Genomic DNA, 22,970 nt, shown 5'->3' with positions numbered 1-22,970 from the left:
AATTCTAACACCACATTCACTTTACACTCCCAAGAGAGACCCTAGTGCTTAGAGCCAGCAAAGAGAATGACTGGGGGGTGGAGCTAGAGGGGGAGCTATATGGACAGCTTTGCTGTGTGCTCTCTTTGCTACTTCCTGTAGGGAATGAGAATATCCCACAAGTAAAGGATGAATCCGTGGACTGGATACACCTTGCAAGAGAAAGAAAAGTTTTTTTGTGTTATCATTCAAATTCTCTGAAAAATGGCCAAGAAATCATAAATTCTGCCGGGTATGTAAACTTATGAGCACAACTCTATATGCATATAAGTTTGTGATTGGTTAACAAGGGCTTTATTGTTATGGGGGAGAGGGAAATCAGTAAAAAGAAAAAAACATAAGATAATGTGCTCAGTTGACAAAATAAAGCTGCATTATTCATTTGAAAATTGTTCTCTAATATGAAGGTACATTGTCATGCAGTTTGTATTTTATGTCCCTTTAAACTCTGGTCATGTTTGAAAATGTAAAGTATTTTGAATGAAGTTAAGTGATGGTCAACTATGAGTATCTGCAACATTCAATCGCATTGAAAATAAAAAATATATAGACTTTCATTCATGAAACCTGTTTTTTGTAATGTTTTATTATTTTGAGATATTTATTAATTATATAGTTCAATTGTACCTCCGTTCCTCCGCCCGTACAATCAACGCCATTAATTTTCAAATATTTTTTGGCATTCTATCAAAATCCAGGCCAGTCGGCGACTATAAAATAACCCAACATGCCCCTCTGTGGCTAAGCGCATGCGATACATGTTAACTCGCATACTACATAACATGTAGCGTATTGTATACAGAATATAACTCATGCGCAAAGCTAATGTTGAAGACCTTGATGCTCATATAATTACATAGAGAGTGGGTGGTACGGCTCTCTAGTCTGATCAGGAAATATTGCCGGGGACGGAGCGAAAAGCGATAACGCTATGTAAGTTACATCTACAATTATAAACAAAGGTTTGGGATATAAAAAAAGAAAGTTAGCGATTTTGGCGGCAATGACTTGAGGAATAATAATTTAATTTGAAAATGCAGTAAATTTACCATCACTTTAGAATAGAGGCTACCATCTATTTTACTGCCCCACCAGCTGGTATACTATATCCATAATAAAAGTATTTTGAAGACAGTTTGGCATAACAAAATTGCGCCCAGCTAAAAGAGGTTTGTTCTCCTCTATGACTACTCTAAGCTCAAATAGGTTTTCATTTAACATACAGTCAAGCAAAACCGACATGAAAGTCAAAATTAAACTTTCATGGTTTAGATCCCTGATGGCCAACTTTCTAACACATGGGGACCACAGGTCAATATTTTTAAAGACGTAAGGGCCAAATATAAATATATTCTTCCTAAAAATGTCTAATGGCACAGAGGATATAGGTAAAGTCACAGTGTATCCTGTATTTGTTGAGGGCTCTTTTGAGTTTTGGCCACCACCCCAAAACAGATTTCTTGTATTAAAGGGGATACAAAAACCAAGGCACACATTATCACTTAGTTCTCAATTTTAAGATTTTTTTAGTTTATTATCAAATGTATTTATTGGTATCTTTTGTTGAAAAGCATATGTAGGTAGGGTCAGCAGCAGTAATGCACTACTGGGAGCTTCTAAATTACTTATTGGTTACATTGTGAGAAACATTTTTACTGTCACTGTTTTTAAATGTAATTTATCATGGTAGACATAACACTTGCAGCTGGTTGCAATACCTACATAAATATTCAGCAAACATAAATATTATTTCGAAAAAAATGTATACCTTTCTTATTCTAAAAGAATATAATGGATGTTCAGCAGTCAAGTCAAGTTTATCACATATTTCCCATGTTATTTTTTCTATCCAAAATCCTAAAATGACTGAAGCAGTTTTATTTAAAGTTTGGATAATCTAATTACCATTTCAGTATTGTCAAATTATTATTTTTGGACTAAAAAATATTTTTAAAAAATGTTCATACTTTTTATTTAAATGTTGTTTTCCGATTTATTTAAACCCACTGGTTTAGATTTAACTATTTTAAATGTTGTTGTATATCGCCCAGAAATCAACTTCACCCAGCAGTGATTCAACCTACTCCCAGCTGATGAGTGGCAAAAACCACGAAACAGCTGTCCTGGGATGGTTCTGACTCACAGTACTAGCCCTAGCTAAGCTTAAAAGCTGTGTATACAGCAATGCTATGGTGTAAAGGGAGACTGCCTAAAAGCAGACTGAAGTAAAAAGTGAGTCATTGTGAACCTCCTTTGCATATCTTACCCAGAATCCTTTGCTGAATTGGAAACAATGTATCCAGAGGTTTTCTGTGGGAAAAGCAAGTCTTCTGACTTGTCTAGATTTGTTAAATGAATTACACAATGAGTTATTTTCTTTAAATTTTTTGCTTAGTGGAGGATTTTAAACTTACTTTTCACCTCCCCATAATTTTAAATGTTGTTAAAAATAAAAACTAATGAACCTAAAGAAACATGAAACACAAATCTTTTCTTTTATAATTCAACTTTCCAATTTACTTCTATTATCAAATTTGTTTCAGTCATTTGATATCCTTTGCTGAAGGAGCAGCAATTTACTACTGGGAGCTAGCTGAGCACATCGGGTGAGCCAATCACAAAAGGCAAAAATGTGCAGCCACAATTCATCAGCTTCCTCCCTGTAGTGCAATGCTGGCACTGAGACTACCTAGGTATGCTTTTAAACAAACAATACTAAGAAAACAAGTTAGATAAAACAAGTAAATTAGTAAGTTGTTTAATATTTACTTTAATAAAAAAAATGCATAAAATATATGAGGTTTTACAGATTCATACTTCCGATACAAATCAGTTTTGAGCACTTTTTTTTAGGATATCCCTCTGCGAGCACAGGTGATACATTAGTAGCTCAGAAAGTATTTTACTGGACTAAAGTGTATAGCTCTTCTCTCACTTAAACATACTATACTGGTCCTGTGTAATGAAAAGGACAGTGTTTGAAAACTGAAATACCTATTTTTATAACTAGATACATACATTCACAAGTAGTCACATTGACCCACACACTCTCCTGCAATGTCTTTACTTAAAGGGCCATCATGCTGGAAAAATGACATACTAAGATTTGTCAGGGCATGTCATTTTAACACTAGCGACCCTGCAATACTATGCATTTAACACCAGCAAAGGGGTTAAAGTAACAAACGGGAGCTGCAGATCACTGGTGGTCCAGAGCAGACACAGACACTGATCCAATCAACAGGGATAGTCCCACGGCCACAACCCAGCTGTGAAATCTGCCACTGCTAACAATTTATAGCATGAAGTTTTCCCACTATAATGGCTCTTTAACCCTTTAAGGACACAGCTTTCTGTTTGTTCAATTGTTTTATGACGGAAAAATTCCGTCATATGTCCTTAAGAGGTTAAAGACACAAACACAGGCATTTTGCTTACAACAAACTAATAAACAATACTTACATTTTGCCTTCTCTTCATCTCGCCCTCTTGTTAGAAGAACAAGCCCTACTATCAAGTTGTTGAAATGCAAACCTTTGGAGGTTCCGCCAAATGAACAGTAGATCACCTAGACGAATAAAGATAACATGAATTTAAGAATAAAAAAAAAAAACAACAGTGAAATTATTTTTACAATACATAAACACTGACTCAATTTCATTTATCAAACATTTTTAAAAAGCTATGGTTTATCCAGTTTTTATTGTCTAACACTATTTTCTGCTTCAACATAGAAAATGTAGTTCTTTTAGAAATATACTCACAAATTTCTTAATTTTACTTATAAAGGTGAACACAATTAATGTTGCACAATTCATATTTTGCTGTACCTCTTTAAAGCAAAAGTTTACAGTTAATGGTGGATAACTACATGCCTGTATTTCTGTGTCCATGTAAAGTATTTTTTTTTTTTTTTTAAGAAATCAGCACATATAAGTAATACATGAAATGTACCACTTGTGCAATGTCATGTTTCTGTGAATATTACAGCTGTGTTTGCAACAAGTCGTCCGGGGCCCTAACAAGTCCATATGATCAAACATAAAGCAAGAAGGTAATTTCAAGAACATGTCCCTCACTGAGGACTGGGGATATTTTGTCAGTTTATTACTAACATTAGCCATTAAAGGGACACGTCACTGAACCCAATTTTTTTCTTTTGTGATTCAGATAGAGCATGCAATTTTAATCAACTTTCTAATTTACTCCTTTTATCAAATTTTCAGCATTCTCTTGGTATGTTTATTTGAAAAGCAATAATGTCAGTTTAGATGCCGGATCATTTTTGGTGAACAACTTGGGTTGTCCTTGCTGATTGGACAGCACCAATAAACAAGTGCTGTCTATGGTTCTGAACCCAAAAATTGCTGGCTCCTTAGCTTAGATGCCTTCTTTTTCAAATAAAGATAGAATGCTCTATGTGAATCAGGAAAGAAAAAATGTGGGTTCAGTGTCCCTTTAATTCCACTACACAGTCTGATATATTCTAGAAGATGCAGAAAATGTATTTTTGCTCATGCTATGGGAACTTTCTACACATTTGTTTTATTGTTCCTGGTCACTGTACCTTCTACAAACTATGATTCGGTTAAACTATGACTGCTTGTGAGACAAAAAAAATAAACTGCAATATATTTTAAGAAATATAATGTAAACATGACAATTAAATCACATCAGATTAGATATAACAAATGAAGCACTGCTTTTTCATTTACAACAACTGTTCTCAGATATATTAGTACAGGGTTCGACAAACCCAGGCGTCAGGGAGCCATTGGGTCCTAGAATTTAACACCTGGCTCCTAACTTTTTTGGTTATTTTCTATATATCTACACACAATACCCTGTCTGACTCATAAAAGTATGTCTTGATCCTAAATAAACGTACTGGCTCCTAAACTTTAAACAAATTTGTCAACCCATTTATTAGTAGGTTTAAAAAAAAAATGTGTTGGGTTAAATATACCATAAAAATCTATACAAAAATAAACATAAATAAGGAAGTTAAAAAAACATGGCACAAATATATAATACAGACACAAACAATGCAAGATTTGCTAATAGAATGACAATGCCAATCCTTGTCTACTTCAGTAACAATTTTGTATTGGCTTTTCAAGATAAGTCAAGTGGTGGGGATATGTTTTGGAAAATAAAAAAGGTGTTAAACTGTACAGAAAGATATCACATTCAGAAGTTACTCCCAGGTGGTAACCAATGCCACTGAGCTACTGTTTGTTCCTGGTAGATTCTCTCTCTTTTTGTATGTATTTGTATTATGACCCTGGGAAAAGTCTCCCTAAGGGTGAGGGGGAAACCAGACATTGACTCCTTGCCCAATGTGCTTAGAGGAATATGGCTGCACCTCACTGGCAAGGCCCAAAGGAGGCCAAGACGATTGTCTGGGGTTGCCATTACCCTTGTTTAGAGGTGAGTTGCCTGGACTGACATTGTTAGGTGGGATCAGACTGATATACTTCAGGAAAGCACAATTGGGCTAAAAGATGAAATTACTCCCAGCTGGTAACCGGACCACAGAACAAGCCACTGAGCTGTTGTTCGTTCCTGGCAGACTGCTTCTCTTTCTGTATGTTTTACACTCCGTATGCATGTTAATTCATGTAACACTACAAAACTCATGTCATTTAAAGCAGTTTTATTTTATTTTCACTATAGAGATGTTTCAGTTTGTACTATTTGCAGCTTCTTTGACAAGCTTTTATACTTTAAAGGCACAGTAAAGTCATAATGAAACTTTCATGAGTCAGATAGAGCATGCAATTAAACAACTTTCCAATTTATTTGTGCTATTAAATTTGTGTTAAAGAGTAAACCTAGGTTGGCTTGTGGGACCTCAGGAGTGTGGATGCGTCTTTAGCACTCTATGGCAGCCATGTCTAACTTTCATAACACTGCTAGAAAGATTGTTGCAAACATCTTTCTATAACATGGCTACAAAGATTGTTTCAAACACAGCTGTCAAAGGGTGCAAAAGACATGTGCACAGTCCTGAGCCCCTATGAGTCCACCTAGGTTTACTCATCAACAAAGGATACCAAGAAAAACAAAGCAAATTTGACAATAGAAGTAAATTAGAAAGCTGTTTAAAATTACATTCTCTATCTGAATTATAAATGTTTAATTCTGACTTTACTGTTCCTTTAAGACTACTTTTCAAAACTTTAGAAGGTTTACAGACTTTCCATGTGGCATAAAAGGTATAAAAGTTATTTTTTTTACACTGTCTCAAAAATGAAGTTAATTTAAGGGATATTAAACAGTAGATAAATGCAACAGAAAATTATGTAGTCAAAGCAAAGATTAGCATTAGAATAATATGCAACTTTAGTTTCCATAAAGTACTCTAGATTCTATAAAGTAATGGAGCTGCCATGTTTGAAATCCTTTTCTATTTATCTCTGTCTTCTGTGGAGAACAAATGGGGACAGATGTATAAACCAGGCAATAAAGTAGAGTTTGTGTAAACAAGGCGGTGTGAAATCCCATACAGCCTTGTTTGTATTATTTCCTGTTTTATAGCTGTTCGTAATTATTTGCAACAGGACAGTGAGATAACTTACTTTATAGAAACTAAATGGAATTTAAAAAAACACAAACTATTTTCAGAATTAAATTACAGAAAAAGGAGACAAAATAAAAGTATATTAGAAAGTTTTTCAACTACACATTTTATATTAAAATCTCATACTATTTATTATCCCTTAAAGTGTCCATTTGTATTAATATAATATACATAGAATGTTCACATTTATGATTATTTTTGAAGACTTTAATAAAGTTGAGAATAGTTAATCTGGAGTGAATTACATGAACCTCTCTGGCTGCACACACAAATGTATTTATATCAGTAATATCCCATTTTAATCACTGATGGTAATATCACATTTTGAAAAAATATACGGTATGATGAAATATCTTAGATATTTTAGCTATATCATAGAAACTTGAAAACAATTACAGATTTTCGTTGAATTTTAATAGCTGTAGGGAGGTAGAAAAACAGGCGCAGCCCGACTCAAGTGTAGAATATTTATTACAGAGTAAGTAATATCACAAAATACATACTCACAAACGTTTACAAACATATAAGGCAGGTTCAAATAGAAAACGATCCTTCCGGAGTGAAACTTGTGCCCTCAGTAGAAGTCAACCATCTCAGTCGGAATGTACCAAGTCTGGGTGAAGAGTGCCAGAGACTAATAAGATACTACCGGTAGGATAATAGGACTCTACGTATGTTTCGTCTGAGTACGCTCAGACTTTTTCAAGAGTGTAAAATGTATATTTACACTCTTGAAAAACGCCTGTTTTTCTACCTCCCTACAGCTATCTTTCTTGATTGGGTGTCATCTGGAAGTACACACCTACAACTACGGGCAGCAGACCATCTGGATGACATCACGGAGGATCCGGAACTACTCTCTGGATTGAACTATCAGCAGCTCTGTGTATGTGCGTCTCTCATTTATCCTATACAGGAATAACCGGCTCTCAAGATTCATTGACTTCTAGCTGGTTCACCTTTCACGACTGAAGCGCCAATACTGGTATCGTTTTCCTTGCTACCTTGAATTTTAATGCATGTTTTAATGTCTCTAAAGTAACTTTCTGCCTTTTTCAGTGTTGCAAATTGGTGCATTAACCTGTGAATGAGGCGTTTTCTTCATTATCTACCTTAAATCGTCCTTCAGATATCCTGAGACTTTTTTTTATCCCTGCTTAAAGGGACACTCAGGTTAAATAAAATTTTCATGATTCAGATACAGCATGTAATTTTAAATAAATTTCCAATTTACTTCTATTAAAAAAAATGTGCACAGTCTTTTATATTTACACTTTTTGAGTCAACAGATCCTACTGAGCATGTGCAAGAATTCACAGCCTATACGTATATGCATTTGTGATTGGCTGATTGCTATCACATGGTACAAGGGGAGTGGAAATATATATAACTTTGAAATTTGTTATAAAAAAATCTACTACTCATTTGAAGTTCAGACTAAGTGCTATTGCATTGTCTTGTTATCTTGCATTTGTTGATTATGCAAATCTAATGTGTTGACTGGTCCTTTAACTTTTCTAGTTTATCATTCAAGGGCTTTAATGAATCCTCAGTAGAGATAAACCCCTAATCCCAGCCAAGACTGATGAATACTTGCAGTTTGAGATGAGATCCCTGAAACTGAAAAGTGGCAATATCAACATATTTATCTATGTTGTAACTTTGCAAAATGTGTAGGCCTTGTGTAGTCTTTATCCAAGTAACCTACCAGGAACTGTGCATTACAAAGCCTCAAAGAGAACTGGAATCAGCTATTTCTGACAGGGTTTTAGCTATCCTGATGTATGTAGGATGACAAAGTCAGATCATAGTTAAGACAAATCACAGATTTGAAGGTTGATCCATTTTTGATTATTAGGTGTCAAGCTTTCCTACATTTAAAATGGTAGCACATTATCCCTATGGGAAAACCTCAATGCATATACATCATTTGGAAACATGACTTTCATGTGGCAGAGGAATATTTTCGGTGCATTCAGAAAGTATTCAGACCCCTTAATTTTTTTTTTTTAACATTTTGAAACTGATATGAAAACTGATTGTTAGTATAAAAGTAGCCACCAATCAGCAAGTGCTAATTTCCTGCTTTTTTCAAATAAAGATACCAAGAGAACGGAGAAAATTTGAGATTCACATCCCTTTAACTCAGTTTAAATTACCTTTGGCAGCAATTACAGCTTCAAGTGTTTATAGTGTATGTTGCAGAAACCTTTGCACACGTGGATTTGGTGATTTTCTGCCACTCTTCCCCTAGGCCACAGATTTGTCCCTAATCCACTCTTGCATTGTCTTGGTTGTGGGCTTAGGGTCATTGTCCTGTTGGAGGTCCTAAATGCTCTGGATTAGGTTTGCATTAAGGATATCTCTGTACTTTGCTGTACTTTCCATCAATCCTGACCAGTCCCTGCAACTGATAAACACCCCCACAGCATGATGTGGCATGAATTTACCACAGGTGGACTCCAATCAAAGTGTAAAAATATCTCCAAAATGTTCCAGAGAAATGGGATGCACCTGAGCTAAATTTCATGTGTCACAGCAAAGGGTCTGAATACTTGATGTGATATTTCAGTTTTTTTTAAAAAAAATTTGCAAAGTTATCAAAAATCATTTTTTTCTTTGTAATTATGGGGTATGGTGTGAAGATTTAAGTGAAAAAAATAATAATTTAAACCTTTTTTTAGCATAAGGCTTCAACATAACAAAATGTGAAGAAAAAAAAATGCTTTCTGAATGCACTGTATGTATGTTGTTCTGTTTTTTACCCTCCGTTGAGTTAAAGCATTTTCTTGAAACAACTATACAGAACCTGCTTTTCTACAATATTTATTTAGATTAGTATTTAAAATTACTCTAATCTATATTGATAAACAGAGAAAAAATGTCACTTAGAATACTGATGTACGCAGTAACAATCCTGTCATTCTAACTTACTAGTTTGTGCTGTAACTTTATCTTCCACGCAAATAAAAACAGACGCAGAGTCTAGCATTGCAGCCAAAGGTAAATCAAGCTTGAAAGGAGTTTGAAAATGCTATGACATATATAATGTTCTGAACATATTTGTATTTTTATGTTGACGCATCAGTATAAAACAACAAAAAATATTACTTATTCAAATAGGATAAGAATGTATTTGTACAGTCAAATTGTATACTCAAAGGAGTAAGAAGAAAAATAAGTAATCTGTTTCATTCTCTGATTAGGAACAGACTCTGCCACCTGGGCTGCTAGCTGATTGGCCATTTGACACAGTGGGTACAAAGCATTTTAGCCATTTAACAGCTTATATAAATCACTAAATCCACACGATACTGAGCATTCGCAGATGTGAAGAATCAGTTCCCTTTCTTGTGTGCGTTAAATCAGTGAATATTTTACTCCACTTTAACAAGCAGGTTTCTATTTTGTATAATAAGCATCTATTAGATACTGAAGTGAGCCTACGCAAGCAACTTTAAAACAGCTCAATATAACTAAATCATTTTTGTGGAAGACGCAAAATAAATAATGCTCCAATATTGTTCCCAAAAGGCCTGTTTAACCCCATAAAAAAACAGAAAATTGTAGAGGCTATCAGTATTCCAAGGACCTATATATTTTATTGACATAGTTTTTGCCTTAAAGAGATTTTGAAGCATAATGCATCAACTCCAATTCAGTATGCAAACTGTTAAAGTTCCTGATTATCATTTTTATGTAATTTGTTTGTTTATTTTTGCATAATTTAATACTGAAATTTCCTTTTCCTCTATACGTAGAAATTCCCCTTAACAATAAATTCAATCAGTAGCTGTATCTCCTAAACCATTATTGCCTATTGAAAGCAAGTTCCCATGTGGATATCCAAACCAGTGTGCGTTTGATTTTTGCCAGAACAAACTGAAGTTCTCGGCTGGAGCACAAAAAGCGTTCCAATCTTTCCCATGGGAGGGCTCTTTTCATAGAGATTAATGGCTTAACCTTTTGAAAAATTTTTTTCTTAACCTAGGAGATTTTAAGAAAACAACACCAGGTACAAAAAAAAGACAGATAAATAAAAGTGCATTGCCAGGTGTTCGTATCTGACTCTGTTTATTTCAGCTATCATTTTATTTACTGCATAGGCACAAACTTACTGCTTTAAACTAAACATTTCTGTTTTGACAAAAACATAAAAATAAATATTGAACATTCAGATGAGCCTATAACAGCTGTTTTACTGCTGTTTAGAATATTTCTGGATGTATCATAAACTTTACAACTGAACTTTATTGTACTTATCTGTGTCGCACTGTATTAAAAGAGCACAAATAAAGAGCTAAACTATGATGTCCTCTATGGATGACAGGGATAAACCAATTGCTGAAAAGAATAACTAACTATCCCCAACTTTGGCTGTTACCTAGATCAGGGGTCGCCAACCTTTCCGACCTCAGGGACCACTAAACTCACAATTTTGAATCCCGTGGACCACTAACATAATAATAATTGATATATATATATATATATATATATATATATATACACACACACACATACTGTACATAACTAGTATAACCATAGCTAAGTTTACTCAGTAACTCATTAGGGTACAAACAAAAATATGCCTCATGCATCAATAAACAGATTGTTTTATTTATATTTGCACAACGCAAGCCCAGGATTAAAACCTGATAAACATATTTTGTTAATTTGATGCTTATAACAGAAGTAGCAACAAAGTGCAGCTATATATTATCTTGTTTATCTCTTTATAGCCCTGTGATCCAGAACCAATACAGGAGTAATTCACTCTTTTGGATGGCAGTGGACTGCGCTGGAGGAAGCTGTGAGATTATTAATTGTAGGATATGCTTTATGTCTTTTAATTCCTTTTATTGCCTCTGCTTACACATTTTCTTTTTATTAGTTCCACTGTTTCAACCTACACCCAGTCTATTTTGTAATGGGAGCTTACAGATTATAGCTGAAAGGGTTTGGTTTTAAAATAAAATAGGATTTACCTATTCTCTAAATGCAAGTACCCAAGATCAGCACCTATAAGAAATTATAAGATAATAGCTATCACAATCCAGGAAACACTTGCACAAATTTGGTAAATTGTAAAACAAACACAGATGATTTTTATTTTTTTTATTTTTTTTACACTTAACAAAAATTACACCATATATATAGTACATGTAGAATATAGACAGCAGGTAACTAACTCCTTAGCCGCCAGTAAAACACATAATATCCCTCCTTCCTGCCAGTACCACACATTTTCTTCCCGTAGAGCAAACAGCAGTAATTTACCACCTGTGTGTTACTGGGTAAGAATGTATCCAATTTATGTAAGAAAGGGCACAAGGCTTTATGCCATGTACGATAAACATTCTTGCAAAGTAATAGACATACAAATACATGTAAGGTCAAAAAGACACATAAATAAACACACATATTAACACACACTCCACCTGAGTTCCAGGCCAAGATGATATCCACTGCAACAACCTAAAGCAAATCAAACAACACTTGCAGAGCCAATACTAGCCTTGTTCATTCTGGGTAACTACAGCACATGCCACCCATCACACAAACACAGAGCAGAAGCTGTTGGTATGGGAAAAACTAAGGTGCAAAATACATGGCAACGGTTTTAAGAGAGACCCCATATCCAGGAGATCAACCTGGGTTTAGAATATCACAGACTCTTAACTGTAGCCTATCATATCATCTACTGAAATAGGACCTAAACATACTAGTTACAATCAGTAGGATGTAAATACAGCATTAGAAAAAACTGTGAAAATCGTCCAATTAAATTACGCTATTTGAGGCAACAAGAAAGATCAGCATTCAGTCTAAAATTGTGGGAGATTTGCAGTACATATATAGATATAGTGGAAATCACATATAAAGATTCAAGAAAAGTGATCACGATTGGCACTGAATTATTTTTTAAAGATCCTTACCAGCTAAATAAATATTGTACAAATTACTTAATACTAAGTTGAGTGGTAAATATTTCTATTCAATGGCACAGGTGCTTGGTTAGTGGATCATATTAATTAGCCTGAAGTTAGCCCATAATACCTCAAATGATTATATTCACTGAGAAAGATATCTCTAAAGAATAAATTAGATAATACAAATGGTTTGCACACAGTGAGATTTGTTTACTGCAGTGCTCTCTAATGATTTAGAGTAAAATACAGAGAGAGAGAAATCTAAAACTATTTATTTTATTTCAAAAAAACATAATAAGAAATCATTAGCATCCAACAGAGAGAACACTGAAAAGAATAATACACAAATTAAGGAAGTTAAACAAAATCTCTTATGAATACCGAGAAGCAATTGTAAGACTTGTTTTTCTACTAAAAATAAAAATATGAAAAGTATTTACCTAAACAACAGCTAGACAAAACCAGGCAGCCGTACCTATAAGAACAAGTTAATTTCTGGTTTATATCCCTTTTTAAATTACTTGATATAATCTATAACAAAAACATAACCTAAAAATATGTGTCTGGCTCCTCAATATTCTGTCTGGTGCCTACATTTCATATAAAAGTTGCCAACCCCTGACCTAAATGATTTGAGAAACTTTATTAGTAATACACAAGGTTCCTAGAGGTTCACAAGAGGGCAATGTTGTTTGCAAAGTACCTGTAGGTCACTGTGTGTATAGGTAATTATTATGAAGAAAATGTCATCTTTAGGTCACACTTTGTATGTATATTCATAGTGTTTCACTTTGTGTAAAAGGTTTTTATAGGTATAAACTTACTGCAAGCCACTGTGTTTGTATCTGTACATAAACCACTGGTCAAGTTGCCGAATATGTATTCATGGAGTGCCACAGTCATTGTGAGAATATCGGATGTACATACATGCACTACTGGTTACTGCGTCTGCATATTCATGTATTATAATTTGATTAATTTGCAATATCCTAAAAGTTCTACATAAAATTAATAGTAACTATAAAATCTAACCTTGTCGCTTTGCATCTGTTAAAAAAATATATTCCAAGTTCTGCTTTAACTGAGCTTCAATAAAACTAATTTTGTGTCAGTTTGGATGTCCCACCATAAACTATAAATACAGCAGAAAAAAAGCCTGAATACTTTGATGTTGCAAATAAATGCACTTCCAATTATAGTAGTCCCTCACTGATCATACTCTGTTAATTGGGAATAAGACATGTCATCTAAATTTGAATTACTGATTGGTTAATGGTATAGTGCTCATCTGTACCCAAAAAAACAAAATGGTAATTCATCAAAATAGAACGAATTCTTGTACAATTATTGTCAGATATATAAACTACAGAAACCCAGTCAAAATCAGCACAATAGCTGAGTAAAATGCACCTTCACTATGCAATTTACAGAAGTAGACATTCTGTTAATATTTGGTAAATGTTTTAATATTTATTGATAGATTTTTATATTCCCACATACCTTTTTCCCTTTAAAAATATATTATACCTAGTGTGCCAGTAATTTATTTATTTTTTTGTAGAACAAGAATATTTAGATTTTCAGGCAGATTACTAGGACATTTCATGTGTTACAGGGACTTTCTAATGCAAAAATTACATTCTCTATTTTTTTTTTAGAGCATGATATTTTTGCGTTACTGAACCTAATTTTTTGTTATTATTATTTTTTTAAATGCTACAAGTATTAAATAAAGTGAATCACAGATAATAAACTCAATTTTATTTTAGCTAGTTGCTTCAGAGTAATAAAACTAATACAAACGAGAAATAAAGTCCAAGACTGTTACTGTCAACATCAAGTAAATATGACACCAAAGTTAGATTATCATCTATAGATCTGCTACTGCTAAGGAAATTATTTTACCGAAAGTATGAAACAGATCTAACAGACAAATATTGTATTACTGTAACCACTTTAATCATTTGTAAAGCTGCATATAATACAATTGCTTTTCTGGCACTTCCTTCTAATAAAACTCTCAAATTACACACGTTTGGAGCCTAACATAAATTAACGGGTCACAAAGCCAACACACAAAACAAAAACAAACAGATTCTGCTATGTATATATATAAACCATTATCGCTGATTTGTGGGTGTGGGTGTGTTTAATTTTTTGGTTAAATGAGAGGAGAAAGTAGTCACCCTGCCAAGAGGCCGCCAAAACGCCAATTTTAGAAGAGAGTTATACATAACAAAAATCTTAACATTAGGAGGCGAATGAAATGAACACATGAAACAAAAGGTTCAGCTTATCAAAAAATGCTGCACTAATCTCATTGTCTTGTACTGTAGACTGTGTTACACAGAAAAACTCAAGGTATTCAGTCCATGGTGTCTTACAACTTGCATGCGTAGTTTTTCTTATATTTTCATGTGGCTGCTTGATTTGTCTCTTTAATTAATTGGGGCAGCAGTAAAGATCATAAGCATTACATGGTTTAAATAAACTATCAGTGCTAAACAACTGGCACACAACTCATGCTGCACTCGTTCTGCCTCCTAATTTGCTAATGTGTAATCAGTCCCAGCTATCTTCTGTATCTTTGTAAGGAGTGACTTCCAAATAAAATGACTCTTTAGAATGTATTTTTGATATCATAAGCAAAATGATCAATCTGGGAAACAGGAAATCTTGTTTATACATGGGCCAAAAACTAATGAAAGGGTGCAAACACTATATAGACGCAAATAACTGCATCTCAATCTCAGTTTGCAAATAATAATTTATTTTCTAATGGAACGATTTTCTGATAAATAAGAACATTTTATCTCAAAATAGTCAAAATCTTTGAATTTGATATTGTAGAGGAAAAGTGACATGCTCTAATTCCTCAGAACATGTGTATTTTGCTCTCCTCACCCTGAACTAAATGTGGTTAAACAGAAAGATAAAGCCCTCCTCAACAGCCGCAGAGAACTTTTGAGTTGGAAACACCCAGATAGCAGTAACAGTCGCCTGACCCCACCAAACATGCTGTAATGCTCGAGGATCCTAAGTGGGACTTTACCTATATGCTTAACCAATGTGAATGGTGAATGCGGAGAGTTTCACAGTAAGTAGAGGATACAAATTGATAACAAATTAGAGAATGTAATTTGTGCACTACAATGTCCCTTAAAATGATCAATTTAATAGAACAGTCACAGGAGGCTTCGAAATTCTAAAAAAAAAAAAACTAACTACAACATCTCCTCCCCCAAAAAACTAACTAGATCTGAATTTGGGCCCACATAGGTTAGTCTTTAAATTTCTATTTAGCAAGAAATTAAAACCAAGTAATTTCCTCACTTTAGCATCTTGATGGTAAATTCAAGTTTCAAAAACGCTAGGATTTACCATCACTAAAAAAAAAAAAAAAAAAGATGAACAGGTACCTTTATTTTTCTGGTGTTGCAGCTCTAACCTGAGCTCCTCTGCCCACCCACAGCACGGCTCCTTTTTTTTTTTTTTCAATGAGTTGATGTGTCCACCTCTTAGCCAATAGCTATGCTTGTCATTTGGCATTATGCTGTAGGCTAGCAAGGATATTGGCTAATAAGTGGAAACGTCACCTCATTGAGCTGTGCCATGTGCGTTCACTGGCTGTTCATGCTGCAAATTAAACAGTTGGTTTAGGCAATTTGCAGCAGTTTGAGTATGGAGCAAACCAAAATTTTTACACAAAAACTTGATGTGGTTAATGTCATTAGGGAAAAAGTATAAAGAAATACTGAAATATAAAAAGCTCTTCGTATTTAATCTCTGCAAAGGAATTTAACACATAGTTAAAGGGACACTGAACCCAAAAGTTTTGTTTTGTAATTCAGAAAGAGCATGCAATTTTAAGCAACTTTCTAATTTACTCCTATTATCAATTTTTCTTTGTTCTCTTGCTATCTTTATTTGAAAAAGAAGGCATCTATGCTTTTTTTGGGTTCGGTATTCTGGACAGCAATTTTTTATTGGTGGATGAATTTATCCACCAATCAGCAAGGACAACCCAGGTTGTTCACCAAAAATGGGCCGGCATCTAAACTTACATTCTTGCATTTAAAATAAAGTTACCAAGAGAATGAAGAAAATTTGATAATAGGATTAAATTAGAAAGTTGTTTAAAATTCCATGCTCAATCTGAATCATGAAAGAAAAATTTTGGGTACAGTGTCCCTTTAATGTAGCACAACTAATGCACTTTTGTGTTGTCTCAAAGCAAAATAAGGCCAGTGACAAATGAATAATGCACAGTAAATATATTAACATGGGACACTGTGTTTTTACAATGGATTTATGTGAAGAACAAGTTATATTAATTTTGCATATTCACATTAGTTTGAGCTAAGAGGATCCCGGACTCTATGGATTTAAATTAAAAAAAAAAAACGTATTAAAAAAGTAATAAAGCGGGGGGCGGAGCTAACCAACAGAGAGAGTAGACATGCGTGTCAGTAGCTTTTCAGAGTGTAGTGGCATGAAAACACTCCTGACCGCTATGGATCACGGATCAAGGGGAATCAACTGCTGGAGCCGTCAGCTTAACAGAGTAACCTCTTGACCAGCAGTCTCTAAGCCCAGCACCTTTAGGCCATAGATTTGACGGATCATCGCTCCAGAGAGGGATGTAGACAACCCCACTGGCTAAATCACTAAGATCCAGCAGTAGCAGAGCCACTTCAAAGAAATCTAAGCAGGGAGTTGACGCGACACCCGCTGAGGCCCTACCTGCCGCACGATCTCCCGTACATGTCGGATAGACTGCTGTTAGTTCCTGAAGCGAGCCAGGCTAACATCCAGGGACTGGGCTCCTTGCAAAATCGACAGCTGAAACCGAGGAGAGAGCCGACCGGAGCAGTAAAGCGGAATTGGCGTGAAACTCCATTTCAGTAAGTGCGCAATTTTCTTTCATATGCAGATAGTGCAGATCTTAACCACAGCCTGTCTACATGGGAACACAGCCCACTGCTTAACTGCCTACAATACAGTAAACTAGGAAGCATCAACTAAAACTGCCCCTAAAACTTATGTAGCCCCATAAGAGACACTCAAACCCTCAGCCATAAGTTTGGGAGTAAATCTCTCTTAGGACTGTACAGTGAAATCACAATCCCCAAGGCAGGGTTAGTGCGCAACAAATATATACTAAAGAAGTCTCCTGTCATGCTGATCCTAAATCTAGGCTGGAGATCCTATTAGCCTAGATTGCTCATTATAGTAAATTTACTCTTAAAATGTTGGTGGTCAGGAGGCTACAGGTGGGCCTCAAGATTCTCATAGCAACAATACAAGATATGAGCTATCAGTGAACAAGTATGCTAAAACGTTTTGGTACGGATTCTGTACTATAAGTCTAAGAGTGTGGGATATCTAGAAAGGTGCCAATTGGCAGAGGGATTTTATATCATGCCACAGGGGTCTAAAAAGAAGGCTACAAACTCCACGGACTTTAAAAAATCTGTAGCCGACCACTTTAAATAAAAAACTCCACTTGGGAAGTTAGCGGAGCTAAGAGACTTTGTACCTAGTCCTCCCGAAGGGGTGACTTCTCTAGATCAGTGTTTCTAGACCGCTTTTGTTCCAGAAAATTCAATGGCCTCAGACATAATTACTACACTAACACGGAAGCTTAACAATCTTCAAGACTCTCTCAAACAAACGTTTAAGAGTTCGGTTGCATAATTACGCAAAGACATTGGAGCAATTGGTAGATACCCTGGAACGGAAGCAGGGAGATCTAGCGGTGGAACAGGCTAATCTCTCCAATCATTCGCAAGTAGTGGTGGATAGGATTTATGCAATTGAGGCAAAAATGGCGGATATAGAAGATCGGTCACACCAAAATAATTTGAGGCTTCAGGGAATCCCAGAGGAAGTCACAAAGCAAGATCTGGAAACCTTCCTTACTGAATTCTGTGAATATTTAAAGGCTCCACATATTCCAAATGAAAATATGATAGACGGAAAAACCTTGAGATGTCATTGCCTGTTTTCACTTTTTTACATATAAAGAACAGATCACGAAAGCTATGTTCTCTAATCCTACTCTTCCAGAATGTTTTCAGAACATTCAAGTCTTTCCAGACCTATCACAGTTTACAATCCAGAAAAGGGCAACTTTCAGAGATATCACTAAAACTCTCCGCCAAATGGGCATTTAGTATAGATGGGGATACCCAACTAAGCTTCTTATCCACAAGGAAGGTCGTCTATTTGTTGTTGATACACCTTCTAGAGGCCACCATCTCTTGAAAGAATGGACCTCTAATTCTGTTGTACAGTCTAGTGACCAACATCCAATACCCAGAGGGAAGAAACCCCTAAGTCTCTCAGATATGGCTAATAGTCATCGGGGACCCTCAGTCCTTCTGCTTCTGAATGGCGTCCTCTGCCACAAAGATCTACACCTGGCAAACGTCAATCTCCTAACATGGATTCGCTTCCACAACAGGCTCACACCAGCTCCACAAACTTGTTTTTGAGAGAAGCAAGTGATCTAGCTGCTGAATGATCTTCATGCCCAAAATGCTAAGTATCCTATTTTTGGGGTAGAAGCGGGGAAAGTTCTTTTACTTTAGTTTCTTGAAGATGTGTCTTCTGTTGTCTTCAGTTACCTCAATTGACTGTATATGTTATCACAAGCTGAATTCCTTAAGGACTCACCATGACTCTGGGTTTAGTGAGGTATTCAGTCTGTCCAGTGCCATACAGGGAGTGCAAAATTATTAGGCAAGTTGTATTTTTGAGGATTAATTTTATTATTGAACAACAACCATGTTCTCAATGAACCCAAAAAACTCATTAATATCAAAGCTGAATAGTTTTGGAAGTAGTTTTTAGTTTGTTTTTAGTTATAGCTATTTTAGGGGGATATCTGTGTGTGCAGGTGACTATTACTGTGCATAATTATTAGGCAACTTAACAAAAAACAAATATATACCCATTTCAATTATTTATTTTTACTAGTGAAACCAATATAACATCTCAACATTCACAAATATACATTTCTGACATTCAAAAACAAAACAAAAACAAATCAGTGACCAATATAGCCACCTTTCTTTGCAAGGACACTCAAAAGCCTGCCATCCATGGATTCTGTCAGTGTTTTAATCTGTTCACCATCAACATTGCGTGCAGCAGCAACCACAGCCTCCCAGACACTGTTCAGAGAGGTGTACTGTTTTCCCTCCTTGTAAATCTCACATTTGATGATGGACCACAGGTTCTCAATGGGGTTCAGATCAGGTGAACAAGGAGGCCATGTCATTAGATTTTCTTCTTTTATACCCTTTCTTGCCAGCCACGCTGTGGAGTACTTGGACGTGTGTGATGGAGCATTGTCCTGCATGAAAATCATGTTTTTCTTGAAGGATGCAGACTTCTTCCTGTACCACTGCTTGAAGAAGGTGTCTTCCAGAAACTGGCAGTAGGACTGGGAGTTGAGCTTGACTCCATCCTCAACCCGAAAAGGCCCCACAAGCTCATCTTTGATGATACCAGCCCAAACCAGTACTCCACCTCCACCTTACTGGCGTCTGAGTCGGACTGGAGCTCTCTGCCCTTTACTAATCCAGCCACGGGCCCATCCAACTGGCCCATCAAGACTCACTCTCATTTCATCAGTCCATAAAACCTTAGAAAAATCAGTCTTGAGATATTTCTTGGCCCAGTCTTGACGTTTCAGCTTGTGTGTCTTGTTCAGTGGTGGTCGTCTTTCAGCCTTTCTTACCTTGGCCATGTCTCTGAGTATTGCACACCTTGTGCTTTTGGGCACTCCAGTGATGTTGCAGCTCTGAAATATGGCCAAACTGGTGGCAAGTGGCATCTTGGCAGCTGCACGCTTGACTTTTCTCAGTTCATGGGCAGTTATTTTGCGCCTTGGTTTTTCCACACGCTTCTTGCGACCCTGTTGACTATTTTGAATGAAACGCTTGATTGTTCGATGATCACGCTTCAGAAGCTTTGCAATTTTAAGAGTGCTGCATCCCTCTGCAAGATATCTCACTATTTTTTACTTTTCTGAGCCTGTCAAGTCCTTCTTTTGACCACCCATTTTGCCAAAGGAAAGGAAGTTGCCTAATAATTATGCACACCTGATATAGGGTGTTGATGTCATTAGACCACACCCCTTCTCATTACAGAGATGCACATCACCTAATATGCTTAATTGGTAGTAGGCTTTCGAGCCTATACAGCTTGGAGTAAGACAACATGCATAAAGAGGATGATGTGTCAAAATACTCATTTGCCTAATAATTCTGCACACAGTGTATGTGTTAACCTTTTCTAGATAGCGATGTATAAATTATATTCATGTTAATGTCAGGGTTTTTTCCCTGTTGTATTTGCCATGTGCTGCTGGCAGCCATTTTACTCTCCTCTCTTCCTGACTATGGTGCATTGTGGGGGATGCAGCTCAATTCCTGCACTTCCTTTTATGGCCAAACTGCTGTGCATCATCCATGTGAGACAGGATGCAGTCTCAGAATTGTTATGTCATCACTTATTATTTAAAGGGACATTAAACACTAAATACATGCTAGATAGAATGATGCATTCAAAGAAAAGATTAGTCCATGACAAACATGTAGATGTATTTTTTAAAGTTTCATTAGTTGTTTAATAAGTGACAAAATAAGTGTAAAGTTTTAGTGTCTATAAAACACTGGGAGCTGCCATGTTGTAACTTGTGTTACCTTCTCTGCTGTGGCCAATTAGAGACAGTTATACATAGGTCATTAATGTGTGCAGCCAATAGTTGTGCTGGATTTAACAGTTTTCTGCACTTCCATTTCTAACAGGAACTGAAAACCTCACAATTTCAGAATGGAATTACAGGCAAATAGGAAAAAATAAATAATTAAAGTATATTGCAGAGTTGTTTTATATATACAATTTATCATTTTATATTACCATTTCAAAGTGTTTAATGTCCATTTAAAGGGCCTCTGTTCAGTATGCTTTGCCTTTGCGTTGTCTGAGACCTGTTTGTGAGAGTTCCTGTGTATTACCTGGCTGCCTGGCGTCCTTCCTGGTTCCTGATCCCTGGCTTGTTCCTGACTCTGCTGTTTTCCTTGTTCCTGATTCTGGCTCGTCTGACTATTCGCTTTGGCTCCTGACTCGGCTCGTCTGACTACCAGCTCTGGTTTTGATTCCTGGCTTGTTATTTGACTTGTGGACTTTTTATTATTTTTTGCTATTAATAAAGGTGTGATTATTTTTGCACTTCTTGTCTCAGTCTGATTCCTGGCACCCTGACATTACGCAAAGTCCATGAATCCTGATAGTGCTAATAATCCACCTTTACCTGCCATCATTTCCAGGATGGATGTACAGGATCACCGCTTGGATCAATTTGCACTAGCCCTGCAAACCCTGCTGAGTCGCACTGCACATTTGGACCAAAGTGTCCCGCAAGTTATGGCTGCTCCTGTTTCCGCTGCTGCACCTATGCCTACCAGGAGCATGTCCGGTTCTGCACCTCTACCTCAGCGATATGGTGGCGATCCTATTCAGTGCAGAGGGTTTTTGAACCAGGTGGGCATTTACTTTGAGATGTTACCTCAGGCGTTTCCCTCTGACAGAGCTAAGGAGGGATTTTTCATCTCGTTACTCTCTGACACAGCTTTTGCCTGGGCTATTCCCTTGTGGGAGACTAATAAACCTGCGATTTCAAATTACCCTAAATTTGTGGCCTCCTTTCGAAGGGTATTTGATGTTCCGGCTCGCTCCTCCTCTGCTGCTAAAAAACTCATGTCCATTCAGCAAGCTACAAGATCTGTTGCTCAGTATGCTATTGAGTTCCGTACGCTTGCCGCAGAGGTAGGTTGGAACAATGAAGCCCTTGTTGCCGCCTTCTTTCATGGGCTCTCTGATGCTATTAAAGACGAAGTTGCTGCCAGAGATTTACCAGAAGATCTCGAGGCATTGGTGTCTTTTTTGATCCTAATTGACATCAGACTCAGAGAGAGGCTCTCTTTCAAGGAGCGCTTGCGGAAGCCTCCTGTCATACCTCCCTCTCCTCCCATGCCTCCTGGTCCTGAGTCACCAGGTACTGCTGAGCCGATGCAGCTGGGATTCACGTGCCTCTCTGCGGCAGAGAGGGCCTTTAAAAGGAGGGAGGGGCTCTGCCTCTATTGTGGGTTACAGGGCCACCTTTTGAAGTCTTGTCCTACACAGCCGGGAAACGCTCACAACTAAGGTCCTGTCGGGGGCAGACCTTGGGTGGTTTATCCTCGTCCCTGGAACCGCTTAAGGAGAAACCTTTGGTCACGGTTATCCTTTCCTGGGTGGACTCCTCCATAGTCACCCAGGCTCTTGTTGACTCCGGTGCTGCGGGCTATTTAATTGACAGTGCTTTTGTATTAAAGCACTCCATTCCTGTTTTGCCTCGGTCCGTT

The 22,970-nt window shown here is 36.5% G+C and overlaps 1 protein-coding gene across 2 annotated transcripts in view; it reads right to left on the bottom strand.

Moving 5' to 3' along the window:
- USP32 (ubiquitin specific peptidase 32) overlaps positions 1-22,970 on the bottom strand; it is a 653,327-nt gene that overhangs the window by 413,730 nt on the left and 216,627 nt on the right. For both annotated transcript variants that reach the window (XM_053707352.1, XM_053707353.1), the window contains exon 3: positions 3,502-3,607. In XM_053707352.1, the coding sequence (XP_053563327.1) occupies positions 3,502-3,607 (106 nt within the window). The remainder of the gene's footprint in view (positions 1-3,501; positions 3,608-22,970) is intronic.

The sequence above is a fragment of the Bombina bombina genome, chromosome 3 (assembly GCF_027579735.1).
Source record: "Bombina bombina isolate aBomBom1 chromosome 3, aBomBom1.pri, whole genome shotgun sequence".
NCBI lineage: Eukaryota > Metazoa > Chordata > Amphibia > Anura > Bombinatoridae > Bombina > Bombina bombina.
The sequence above is the reverse complement of the archived record's forward strand: the minus strand, read 5'-3'. Positions and strand labels throughout refer to the sequence as shown.